Source organism: Hipposideros armiger, unplaced genomic scaffold (genome assembly GCF_001890085.2).
Source record: "Hipposideros armiger isolate ML-2016 unplaced genomic scaffold, ASM189008v1 scaffold_13, whole genome shotgun sequence".
Classification (NCBI taxonomy): domain Eukaryota; kingdom Metazoa; phylum Chordata; class Mammalia; order Chiroptera; family Hipposideridae; genus Hipposideros; species Hipposideros armiger.
The window spans coordinates 1,202,690-1,216,551 of record NW_017731363.1 but is presented as its reverse complement, the minus strand read 5'-3'; the positions used below and the strand labels follow the sequence as shown (position 1 = coordinate 1,216,551).

Genomic DNA, 13,862 nt, shown 5'->3' with positions numbered 1-13,862 from the left:
ATCCAGAAGTTGGAAAGGGCACATTTGGGTGTTTGTTCATGTCTTATCCAAGTGGTGCCAGCTGGGTTAGCTGGGGCTAGAGGATTTACTTCCAAGATGGCTTTTTTGTTTATATGTCTGGGGCCTCAGTGTCCTTGGCCTCTGTCTCTTTCTTTGCATGACATTTCTCTTTTAGGACCTCTCCTCCACATGCTATGGGGCTTTTCTCAGAATGGTGGTCTCAAAGTCATTGCTCTTCTAACATGGCAGCGGGCTTTCAAGAGGCAGGAAGCAGAAGCTGCCAGGCCATTTCAGAACCACACCTACAGTTGGCACAGTGTCACTTCCACCGTATTGCATTGGTCAAAACAGCCACAGGCCCTGTCTAGGCTCAAGAGGAAGAGAAGTAAACGCCACTTGTGATGAGGGGAGTATCAAGGTCACAATGCAGAAGAAGACAGATGTGATGAGAAATACTGTTGGGGACATCTTCAGAAAACAGAATCTTCCAAAGGACGATAAACTATGACTCTGGACAAGAATGTGTAGGTGCAACGATTGCTACACGAAACATCTCACTCAGACTTGAAGGGACAGATGGGGAAGTTTTCCCACAGGGAGTGATATCCCAGCTGAGAGCTGAAAGATAAATGGGAATAAGCCAGATCAAGGAGGGAGAGAGAAAGTTCCGGACAGAGGCACAGCAAGCCAACAAGAGAGAGAATGTACATTCCAGAGCCTGAAAGAAGTTCAGCATGGTGGAAAGAGGGGGTACCTGTGTGTGAGTGTCCTTGAACCAGTGTCAGCGTGTTGAGGGTGAGGATAATGACATCCTGGGACTTTCTCTTGAGGGCAATGAAGGTTTTGGCAGTTATTCCATTTCCCTGCGACTCGGGGAATAGATTGGCCAGTGGTATGCCTGAAGGCAAGAAGAATGGGGTGGGGAACAGAGAAGATGGATGGTGGCCATCAAAATGGGAAGGACTGGATGTGTTGAGATATCAGGAGTAGAATCCACAGGATTTCAAGGTGGAATAGTGAGGGGAAAGTGTGAGTTTCAGGCTCAGGCAATTGGCTAAAGGTTGAACTTTTTGGTAAGGAAGGCAGAAGCATTTACTAAGGACTACAGAGTGCCAGAGAGCCCACGCTTGGCTTTATTTGGAGACAGTTGCAGAACTCAGTATAATGATGCTTTATTATTTCATGGAACTTTCAATGCTCACATGTATGATTTCATTGGGCCTTGAATCATCTATGTAAGGTGGGGAGGGGATTTTTAGCCCCACTGACATATAAAGAATCCAGGGGAAGGTCCTTGTTCCACTACTAACCTTTACTTTTAGAGCAGAGGTCTGGCGCACTACCTAGTTTTTACAGCCTGCAAGCTAAGAATGGTTTTTCCATTTTTAAGTGATGGAAAAAAAAATCAAAAGAGGAATAACATTTCGTGACAAGTGAAAATCATATGACATTCAAATTTTAATATCCATAATTAAGGTTTTATTGAAACAGCCACACCCATTTCTGGTGTTTCGAGGACACAAAGGGCAGCCATGCCTGTACCCCTGGTTAAGAATCCCAGCAATGAACTATATATATATAGTTCCCTTCACTGGCTTCCGCAACTCCGCACTCCCCTGGGAAAACTCTCCAGTGCCTCGCCCCACCCCATTCTAAGTGGCAAACAGCAGGCGATTTATTTATGTAGTAAACAATTGTGTAGTGCTTAGGACCTGCCTAGCTCATTTAATTCTCATCACAACCCCAGAGGTTGTGTTGTATTATCATCCCCGTCCCCATTTTGCAGTGGAGGAAAGGAGGCCCAGAGAGGCTGAGCCACTTGCCCAAGGTCACATAGCTAACAAGTGGTGAAGGCAGGTTTGAACACGGGTAGACAGGCTCTGTAGGTTGCCTGACAAGTGGACTCCAATTAAAGACAGGTTTCCTAGCGAGTCCAGCGGTGACCCTCACCCTGATCAGGGCACCTGCTGGTCCCAGCATGGCCCCCACAGGCCGGGGGCGGGGGAGGGGGCTCATCTCTCCCCGGAGGGAGGGGCAGGGGTGCAGAGGCCAAAGGGCGGCGGAGCAGGCGGGGGAGAGGGGAGGGCGGGGCGAAGGGATCCGCAAGGCGGTGTGTCCATAAGGAGTGTCGCCGTTGCCTAGGGCCCCCCGCCTCCTGCCTCCCAGCGGCAAACGGCGAAGCGCTGAGTCACGGTGAGGCGGCTGCCCGGCGCTCTCCACGCTGCCTCCCTGCTCTTGCACCCTCTGCCAGCGCCCGCACCGCCGCACGGGCTCCAGCCGCCGCCGCCGCCGCGTGAGTACCCAAGCGCCCGCGGGGTGCGCGGGTGGGTGCGGGGCACCTCGCCTTCCCCAGCCCGCTTTAGACGCCTAGGGGAGTCTCCGAGAGAAATGACTAGAGATGCTCAGTAGTCCTCTGCAATTTGGTGCAAGTGGTAGGCGGCTTTTCTTTCTGCAGAGCACGGCGATTTGGAAGGCAATCGTCATTGCTTCACGTGCATTTAATTGTAGGAGTCTGGAAGCATGTAGATATGACAGTACCTTACAGTTTTGAGGCTTGAGCTCGTTTCTGTGCCCCACAGTCCAGCACCCAATAAATGTTGATTGCCTGCTCCAGGGAGGGGACTTCTTAGAGCTGGCCTTGACTGGAGGGCATTGCCCAGTACAGTGCTCTGAATAACAGCAGATGACCTTAGAGCGCTGACTACATTCTTCTGAGGTTGAAGATCTCATCTCATTACCCCCGTCTTACAGATGGAAAAACTGAGGAACCAGAGGCTTAGGAATTGGCCCTAGGTCACACAGCTGGTACATGGTGATGCTGGGATGCAAACCCAGGCCGTCTGGCTCAAGGGTCTATGCTTCTTGCTAAAGCATCTCTCTTGGTTAGAGTAGGAATCTTTGAAGGAATGGGTTATATTTCGCTTGAAGAAGAGCTTTAGGGAATTGGGGTACTGTCTGCAAGCATTTGAAGTGGAAAAGGGACTAATGATACTTGTTCTGTGATATTTGGTTGAGTGGAACTTAGACCCACAAGGAGGACACAGTTTTGAATCATGAACCAGGACTATAGCTCAGTCCTGAAATCTGGGATGCATTGTCAAAGGCACCTCCTCCATGAGTTTTCTATGCTCTTGAAGACTTCTTGAGAAAGCACAAAGATTTCTTGCCAGAAAAGTTGGCCCTAAACTTCAGGGAGAGATGGGTCTTTGAATTTGATGACCCTCAAAGATCCCTTTCAATGCCAAATCTTCAGCATTCTGGCGAGTCACAGACCTCTGGGTTTTTCTCCGTGTTCCTTGTGTCACCATACAAATCTCTGAGCCTCACTGGTAGCACCTGCCTCATGGGGCATTGAGAGGTCAGGGGGTGGGAGTGTGGCTGAGAGATTTCAATGAGGTGAAGCAGATAAAGCGCTCACGAAGGGTTGTTAGTATGTGCCCAACAGGTTGATATTGCTAAACCTTGTAGAAGATGGCTGTAGGGTCACCTGAGATAACAATTGTAAATAGTTAGTGGCTGGGAACCTGATAAGTACTCACACACATTCACCATCATGATTGCTGTTTAAATCACCTAACCCACATCTTGTACATAGTAAGCAATCAACCAATTGTAGCTATTAGTGGTTGGGGCAAGGGTTGATCTTAATATCCTTTGTTTCCTAGTCCTTGGATGTGACTTAGGACTTAATGACTTCTCTTTTTTGTTGTCCCTCCTTTTGCCCCCCATCCTCTACAGCTTAGCATCAGAACGCTCTCTTTTGAGACTTCAACATGGTGTCCTCCAAGAAGGTTACCCTCTCGGTGCTCAGCCGGGAGCAGTCGGAAGGGGTTGGAGCACGGGTGCGCAGAAGCATTGGTAGACCCGAGGTATGTTGGTTGGGTGGCTGTTTTGTGCTTTTTTGCAGAAGGGACTGGTGGGACACTGAGGGTAAACTTGGGAAGAGAGGGCCCCAGACCATCATGAGCTGTTCTGTGGGGTGGCATAGAGGCCAAGTCTAAACTTAGCATTTGGGGTCCCTCACGGACCAGCTCCAGCCCAAAGGGTATTTATGTAATGTGGATACAGAGGTCCTGGGCAGAAGGTGCAGCTCAGCCTCATAGGCATCTCTGCTCCCTCTGCACACCTACATCCCTTTCTGGGTGGATCTGTCAGCCTCAGCATGCATATTACCAAACATGCCCATCTTATGCCCACAAGTAAAAGCACCAGGGAGTAACTCTGGGTCCCAATCCCAAATTCCCAGGATGGAGAATCTGATTGGCTTGGCTTGGGTCATGTCTATACCCTTGACCAGTCAGCCATTGTGAGGGATTTGGGTCCATGGAGAGACTGCTGGGACCTAAATCTGTGGACCTCTTGTGATGGGGGATAAATAGGGGCTCTCAGAGAAGGCAGGGAAGGTAGATGCCTTTCAGCATTAGAGAGTTCTTTCATTTGAAAATTATGGGAGACATGGGACTTGTGGAAAAAAAACTTATATGCACAGAAAGGCATTAAGTGATGGTTACAGCCCAGAGAATACTGTGCCCAGCTCCATACCAGATTCCAAAAGATATACTTTTTTATTGAGGTGTAATTAACATATAACATTATATTCATTTCAGGTGTACAACATAATGATTCGATATTTGTATATATTGTGAAATGATCACCACAATAAATCTAATTAACATCTGTCACCATACATGGTTACAGGTTTTTTTTTCCTGGAATGAGGACTTTAAGATATCTCTTAGCAGCTTTCAAATATGCAATACAGTATTATTAACTATAGTCACCATATTGTACATTACATCACGTGTCTTCTTTTATATCTGAAGATTTGTACCTCTCGACTCCCTTCACCCATTTCACTCACCCCCACCTCTGCCTCTGGCAACCAACAATCTGTTCTCTATGTCCATGAGCTTGATTTTTTGTGTTTGTTTATTTGTTTTTTTGCTTTTAAAAATTATTCCGCATATGAGTGAGATCATACAGTATTTGTCTTTCTCTGTCTGGCTTATTTCACTCAGCATAATACCCTCCAGCTCCATTCATGTTGTCACAGATGGAGAAATTTACTTCTTTTTATACATTTTAATGTGGTAAATGAGCCATGTCTTACAATATGAGTAGTTTGTTTCCAGAACGAATTATGCTTGCAAACCAAGGTATTACTGTATATATATATATATATATATATATATATATATATATATCATGCCTTCTTTATTCATTCATCCATGGACAGACTCTTAGGTTGTTTTCATGTCTTGGATACTGTAAATAATTCTGCAATGAACATGGGGGTACAGATATCTTTTTGAGTTAGGATTTTTGTTTGGATAAATACCAAGAAGTAGGATTTCTGGGTCATAAGGTAGTTCTATTTTTAATTTTTTGAGGAACCTCCTTACTGTTTTCCATGGTGGCTGCACCCATTTGCAATCCCACCAGCTGTGCATGAGGGTTCCCTTTTCTCCACATCCTTGGGCAACACCTGTTATCTCTTGTCTTTTTGATAATAGCCATTCTAGCAGGTGTGAGGTGATATCTCCTTGTGGTTTTTATTTGCATTTTCCTGATGATTAGTGAAATGCAAATTCAGGAAGAAGTATATTAGGGAAATGGATTCATTTTGAAATGAGAAGTTGGTTTGTCCCTCTTCTTAAAATCTGCTCTGGTATTCTCATACTCTTTCCGCCATTAGCTTCCTCTTTAACTATGAATGTCTTTTGAGGTCTATCAGACATTGTTTTCCAAAAGACAGATGCAAACAGGATTCTTCTAAGGGCTAAATGTGCAGTGGATGTTGGGAGATGCAGATAGATGTGGTGTCGTATTCTACTAGGCCACATCACCAACAGAACAGTTGTAAAGAATTTGGATACCCGTCAGTAAACCCATTATTATATATTGAGGGTAGCTAACACTTTAATTACTCCATCTGTCAGGAACAAATTTGCTGAGGGTTTCTTTCTTTCTTTTTTTTTTTTGTCTTGTGAACCCCTTTGGTGGTCTGGTGAAACCTATCAATTCCTCCTCAAAATAATGCATAAAGTAAAATATATAGGATTACAAAGGAAAACTTTTATATTGAAATATGGTTAGCAAAATATTATAAAACATGTTCATAATGTAATAATTTTACATTAAATAACAAGACTTGGTGGCAGTTCTAACTACCTAATTTCAAAGCTGTGAGAAGCAAAAACAATAGTTCAACATACCTACAACAACTGTAACATGATGTGAAAATAGCTTTGATTTCTATTTTTGGTGACAAAGTCACAGGTACTGGTAATTTACTGTGGCTCTTTACATTTCATAATTGTAGGAAAGTTTAAATTTCAGTCTGGAGGTGGATGATGGTGACTGTTGCATACCAGTGTGAATGCACTTAATGCCACTGAACTGTATACTTAGAAATGGTTGAAAGATCAATTAGAGGTTAGTGAAAATAAAGATGTAATTTTTTTTCCTAGCCAAGTTTATAGCCACCCTGAATTCTATCCATGGTGCCTGGTGAAGGGAGGGTCTCTGGCTGAAAGCCTATGCTTTAAAGACATTCTACATATTATATAATCGTATATTTCACAGCATGGTGTCACATTAATGGCCCTAAGTGTCTTGTTCCCTGTAATTCTTGTGGGGCCACTCATATTTCTTTATTTTTATTATGAAGAATTTCAAACAGAAAAGTAGAGAAAATGGTATACTAGAACTCCATGTACTTAATGTCCATGGTGATAAACTTATGGGCAATTTTATTTCATCTCTAACCCCACTGATTTCTTCCCGCAGAGTATTTGAAGTGAACCATTTCATTTATAAATATTTCAGTTCGTGTCTCTAAAAGATCAGAATTTTCAAAAACATAACTACAATCCCATTATCACACTTAAAAATTATGGGTTCCTTAATATTGTCAAATAGCCTTGGCTCTGGTCGATAGAGCCTCTGTAGGTGGCACTCTCCATTATTGGGGTCTGTAGATAGTGAGTTCACGTAGAGGAGTGTAGAAGTCACAGCTGAAGTCCGTTCCAGGTTGTATCTACATCTCAGTTCGGACCAGGTGCTGGCAGTTTCCTTTTGCCTTCTCCTCATTACCCTCAGGCTCCAGTCTAGAGGCTGAGTAGGCCCAGGAGGTAGGCTGACCTGTTGGCGGGCCTCTCCCTTCTGCTGCTGCCATATTGTCTTGATGTGGGCTGGCCTTTTGTGGGGTATTGGGAGGATGGGGTCTCACCCGATTCTAGGCTGCTGCCACAGGCATTCTTGCCCTTATATCAGTTAGAACTAGGTTCAACTGTGCATAACTGAAAGCATCCTCCAAAACCAATGGTTTACATATGTATGGATTTGTGTTTCTCTTTTGAAAACCCCAAAGTAGGCAGTCCAGGGTAGGTCTGGAGGCACCACACTTACCAGAGACCCACACTTGCTCTATCTTATTTCTTTATTCTTAGTACATTTGCAGTACATCACGTTATGGCTCAAGACAGCTGTTGGGGCAATAGCCACCATTTGCCCTCAGACACAGAAGGGAGGAAGGCAGAAAGGCAAAAGGGTACCTGCCAGCTGTCCATCCTCCTTTTTTTTTTTTTAAAGATTTTATTGGAGAATTGGGGGAGGGGAACAGTGCTGGGGAATCAGGGGAAAGGGAACAGACAAGTTGCTGTCATTTTGTTCTTCAGTCCAGTTGTGGAGGACGTTGCTTCACTGGCCCAAGCTGGCACCATCATTGCGCTCTTCCCGGGTGAGGCAGATCAGTCGCCGGCCTCTGGACGGCCACTCACGGCAGCTGCTGGCCGCTCATGCTGGCTGCTGGCTACACATGGTAGCTTATGGCAGCCCACTGCCACAGGGGCTGCAGCCTACGCCGTCGCCGGCGACTCACGGCAGCCCAGCTCCAGGTTGAGCTGTTGTTGAGCATCTTAGCTGTGGAGGGCAGTGTCACTGGCCCTCATATGTGGGATCCGAACCGGAGCCCTCTGGCGTCCCAAGCCAGCTCGTAACCATCGCGCCACTCGGCCGGCCCTGTCCATCCTCCTTTTGTAGGATATTTCCCTAATAGTCCCACCCAACAACTTCTACGTACTTCTTGTTAGCCAGATTCAGTCATATGACCACACCTAGTTGCAAGGGAGCTAGGGACCTAAACCAGTACCACTCAGGATGATTGTGGAATATCTTCTATGTACACAGAATTATTGTAGATTCAGTGGAGCATCATAAAACATAGTTTTGGCCCCATACCCAAGGAACTGACATTCCTGGTAGCTACTTCTGGTGCTTCCTGACTTAAAATGCCAGGCTACTGGAGCTTTATTATGGTAGTGCCATGGGCTTGAGGGGTGGTGGTTACAAGTTTTGACTTGCCTTCTCAAAAGATCCAAAGAAATAGCTTGGAAGCTGCCACCTTAATTTGGCAGCTAAAGGATTTGGAGATGTTTGAAGGAAAGGTAATTCTGATGTGGTTCAAAAACTTTGGAACATCATCAGTTTAATATGTAGAGAGAGAACGATGTGGATGAGTTGAAGACCAAGTCAAACGTTTCAGGAAATGAGAATTCTCATATGAATCAGAACTTATCTACAGACAACATGTTTTTTTAACAATGTTGTTGAATACTTGCGAAATGTTGAGAGAATTTTAGGAACTTTGAGAAAGGCTAATGCCTAGCCTGCAAATAACACTTTAGTACAATAGTCTAATGCAAGATATCCTTGCTTGATGGAGTAAGAAGAGTGTCTTTTACACTTATCCCCATCCCTTGGCCATTTGAACAGTTCATCCCTCTGATTCTTTCCTCAACCAACCCCCTGGCTTCTGCAGTGTTTTCCTTGTGCTGGCTTCCTTCCTGTGTGTCTGTGTGTCCATATGTCATGGATTGGTGATCAGAAGGATTAAATATGCAATCAATATATGACAAATAGTACTTTCCAAACAATGAATAACTGCTGTTCTGTGGGGTGATGGATGGTGATGAGGGTAGGATCAGAAAGAGTGAACCTCGGGGGTGGTCGGTTAACTCAGCTGATTAGAGCGCAGCTCATAACACCAAGGTTGCCGGTTCTATCCCTGCATGGGCCACGCAGCTGCACCCTTCACAACTAGATTGAAGACAGCTACTTGACTTGGAGCTGATGGGTCTTGGAAAAACACACAGTTTCCCAATAAAATCCTTTAAAAAAAAGGAAATTAGCTTCTTTCAAAAAAAAGAGTGAACCTCTTTTCACTATTTATTTAACAGCAGGTCGTATTTGCTTATATGAAACTCTTTGATACCAAGAGGCAATAGATATTTTTTTTACCTCATCTCTACCCATATTTTAATACCATAGAACCACAAGAATGTAGAACTAAAAAACCATCTTAATGCTCTAAGCCTTTTGTTTTGCCCCTGAGGAAGTTGTGCTCAGAGATTTATAGGACCAGCATGATTTAACAGCTACCACCCATCTATGTAGAACCTACAGTGCTTCACACACTGAACCAGATACTCTACTTCATTGTTTCCAGTCCTTCAAGGTATATATTATCCCATGAGAAGAAAACTATATAAGATAAGGTATGAGAATTTTCAACCCCTTCTTTCCCAACCCCAGTCCCATTCCTGAGCTTTCGTTGAGCTGAAATGGAGCTGTGAGTGACAGGATAAAATTGAAAGTATCCAAGATCTGATTTTCACTGGAAAGGGGAGAGTTACTGGTGGAAGAGAAAGAGTAAATTCAGAAGGTGAGGGGGGAAGAGGAGAAAAGGAAAGAGCTGTCTGTCTTCTGGTGGTTTGAGGAGATTTGAAGAGTTAGAGTGAGAGAAAATTGAAATATTGGAGACAGATATATATTGAAGAGGAGTAAGGGGGATTTTAAATATTATCTTTAAATTGAAGATCCCTTTGTCAACTTTGAGAATGTTCAATAAATTGTTTTTCAATTACTTTTAAATACTGGACTGGATGAAACACTGGGCTTAGATGGGCTGCAAAGTGGTCCAGCTTTATATGGGTCATAGTTCACATTTTCAAGTGAAGAGATTGACACTTGGTTAGATGAAAAAAACTTGCAGTAGACTGTTGAATTTCTGTGTGTGTGTGTGTGTGTACAGTATATATGTGTGTGTGTGTGTGTGTGTGTGTGTGTATTTGTTTCCATAGAAAGTGAAAATAAGAGTCAAAACCAGAGACAGACAAAAGGGTTTGGTATTTTCATTTCTAGCAATATGACAGTGTAGATACCATGAAATAAATAAATAACTTTAAAAATTAATTAGCTGAGCTGACAAGAAGAGAAATTTGTAGAGTCCAAAATCAATGAGAAAAAAGGAAGAAATTGAAAACCTGAATAGTTTTGTAGCAATTAGGGTAATTGAATCAGTATTTTATTTTTTATTAATTAAAAAAATTTTAAAATACATTTTATTGGGGAACAGTGTGTTTTTCCAGGACCCATCAGCTCCAAGTCAAGTAGTTGTTTCAATCTGATTGTGGAGGGCACAGCTCAGCGTCAAGTCCAGTCCCCATTTTCACTCTAGTTGCGGGGGAGGGGGCGGGAGGGCACAACCCATCATCCCATGCAGGAATCAAACCAGCAACCTTTGTTGTTAAGAGCATGCGCTCTAACCAGCTGAGCCACCCGGCTGCCCTTGAATCAGTATTTTAAAAATTCATCACAAAGACAAATTTTACTGAGCAATTAGGGTACAGATAATTCCAATAATGTACAAACTCTCCAGGAGGTGAAACTCCAGGGAATCCTCAAATCACTCTAGGAAGTGATGTCACCTTTCTACCAAGACCAGACAGGGACAGCAAGTGAAAGGATAATTACATCGCATTTATAAATATTTTTGCAAGAATCATAAGTGAAATTTAACCAACCCAGTATAGCATTGCATAAAAAACATACACCATGACCAAATTGGGATAATCTGAAGAAGGCAAATTTAGTATCATCTATTTGTGTAATTTACCAACATTAAGAGATTAAAGCAGAAAAAACAGCAACATAAGTATGTCAATCAGTACAGAAAAAGCTTTCAATAAATTCAACGTCCATTTATGCTTTTAAAAATTTAGTAAACTAGAAATAGAAGGGACATTCCTTACCCTTGTGAAAGGAATCTACAGAAAGCCTGCATTAAACTACCTGGTTACCAGTGAAACTTTACAAAGCAATTTCTGTAAAATCAGGGACAAGACAAGGACATCTATTACCATCATTTCTACTCAGCATTGTTGTAGGTGTTGGCTTGCAAAAAGACAAAGAAAAGAAAAAGTATAAGGATTTAAAATGAAATGGAAAAAACTGGGTTATTTGCTTATGGGTATTAATTGGAATATTACTCCTAAATATTCACTCCCTCCCTATACTAGGATTCTATATCCCCACCCACTTTTAGCTGCATTACCCCTGAGTCCCATAGGAAGTGTTTAAGTGCCCTCCTCTCTAACTTTGGTTTTGGCCAGGTCACATGCTTTCACCAGTGGGATGTGTTAATGTGATTGTGCCTGATTGGTTTGGTTCACTTCTCCTCCCGACCTTGGCTATGAGAAAGCATGTCTTACATAGTGGCCACTGTTTCAGCTTGGAACCCAGAGTGAGAAGACACGTAGAGGCCAGCAAAGCCCAGCAAGACCCAGAAAAACAGCTTTGATCTAATGCAAGCAAAAAAATTGTTTGTGAGCTATTGGGCAAAAGCTCATTGATAAATGTACTGGTGCTATGAATGTCTGCAAAGAAACCCCAAAAGAAGCTACAGGTAAATTCTTAAAATTAGTAAGAGTTTAGAAATGTTCAAAACCACTTTTCTCTTCACATTTCTAATCCCCAGCTGCAAACTGTTCAAAATCATAATTTTAAAATACTATTTATAATACCATTAAAAAGTATGTTAGCTAGAAAAAACTAAGTATATGCAAAATCTTTATGGAGAAAATGACAAATCCTATTGAAAGTCATTTTAAGAGACCTAAATAAATGGAGGTAACCATGTTTATGTATAGGATAACTCAATATTATATAAGTGTCAATTCTTCCCAAATTGGTCCATAGATTCAAAGCAATTTCAGTCTGTTTCTGTATCTCATTTGAGCTTGAGATTTATCTTCAGCTGCCTTCTAGCTTTTGCACAATATACCAGACACTAAATATTCAAAGTTCTATATAGAAATAACATTTACGTTGATCTCTCAAACTCAGTGTGAACTAAAACAAATTCACCATGGCTACTTCAAGGCTGCTTCTGTTATGTTCCTTGTGTTTCTGGATGGCCTGGCCATCCTCCCAGGCACCATAGCTGGAAGTTTGGGAGTCATCTACTGCTCTTCCTTTTTCTCGTTCTCCATCACCATAGCCATTGCGTTAGCCTTTGTACTTCCCCGGGCTATTGAAATGACCTTCCAAATACTCTTTGTCTCCTTCCCCTTCCTTTTCCAAACCATATTCCAAATGTTGGCTAGAGTGATCTCTCTAAATCTGATCATCTCAACCTCTGATTAAACCTTATCACCTTCAGGATAAAACCCAAACTCCTTTGAGATTTTCTCTCTCTCTTGGCCCGTCTCTTATCGTAATTCCATGTGCAACTTTTGCCCAGTAGAGTACTGTCCTTGCAGTTCTTTCAAACTTGCCAGTCTGTTTCTCTGCTCTTTTTCTTGGAATAATCTTCCTCAATCCCTTCTACTTGATTAGCTCCTACATGTACTTCAAGACCCAGCTTAAGTGACACCTCCCTTGTAGAACCTTCCCTGATTTCTACCCCACTCTTGTATGCAAGTGTCTCCTTTAGAGCATTTATCATCACAGTGCAGTCATTGACTTTCTAGTCTGTTCCCCCATGAGGTTATGAATCTGTTTAGGATACAGACTGCATCTAGTTTGTGCTTGACTATTTAAATCTTAGATGATCATGAAATGTTTGTTCACTCTTTACACTTCTCATAAAATGTCAACTCTAACTTAACTAGTGAATCTGTGTGTGTGTGTAAGGAGTTCTTTCCTCAAAGCAATTTTCATTGCAAAAAGTTGCTCACTGGCTATATAGTTTTCAATGAATCTTGCTAGATCTGTTCATGAATGTAGCCCTTAGTGGTGTGGCTGAAAAGGCATATCTAATCTGCTGAACTTTATTTTTATTTCAGTTAAAAAATCTGGATCCGTTTTTACTGTTCGATGAATTTAAAGGTGGTAGACCAGGCGGATTTCCTGATCACCCACATCGAGGTTTTGAAACAGTAAGTAATGTAATTTGACTGCAAAAGTGTGTATTTAAAAAACTTGCCTCTGGAGCTGGCCGAGTGGCGCGTTGGTTGGGAGCTGGCTTGGGATGCCAGAGGGCCCCAGTTTGGGTCCCACATGTGGGGGCCAGTGACACTGACCTCAATGGCTGAGATGCTGAACAGCAGCTCGACCTGGAGCTGGGCTGCCGTGAGTCACCGGCATGGGCGTAGGCTGCAGCCCCTGCTGCAGCGGGCTGCCATGGGCTACCATGTGTAGCCAGCAGCCAGTGTGAGCGGCCAGCGGCCACCATGGATGGCCATCCAGAAGCCGGCGACTGATCTGCCTCACCCAGGAGGAGTGCAATGATGGTGCCAACTTGGGCCAGTGGGGAAGCGTCCTCTACAGCTAGACTGAGGAACAAAGGGACAGCAACTTGTCTGTTCCCCTCCCCCAATTCCCCAATAAAAATCTTTAAAAAAAATTTAAAAACATAAAATCTTGCCTGTGTTCTTAAATTTAGTAATCATTTCTAATAGAAAATTCAATTTTAGAAGCAATGAGTAATAGGCAAAAATTAATTTATTAGTTCCTGGCTGTAGACTGGCTACTAGAGAATTATACTATCAATTTTACATGAAGTATACTAAAGTTGAAAT

At 42.9% G+C, this 13,862-nt stretch overlaps 1 protein-coding gene across 1 annotated transcript in view; it reads left to right on the top strand.

The window, feature by feature from the left end:
- The first annotated feature begins 2,100 nt into the window (after window positions 1–2,100).
- The window catches only part of PIR (pirin), a 93,776-nt gene continuing 82,014 nt past the window's right edge, over window positions 2,101–13,862 (top strand). Inside the window, exons 1-3 of the mRNA XM_019667378.1 lie at window positions 2,101–2,293; window positions 3,739–3,869; window positions 13,128–13,220. Of these exons, the coding sequence (XP_019522923.1) occupies window positions 3,774–3,869; window positions 13,128–13,220 (189 nt within the window). The 5' untranslated portion in view covers window positions 2,101–2,293; window positions 3,739–3,773. The remainder of the gene's footprint in view (window positions 2,294–3,738; window positions 3,870–13,127; window positions 13,221–13,862) is intronic.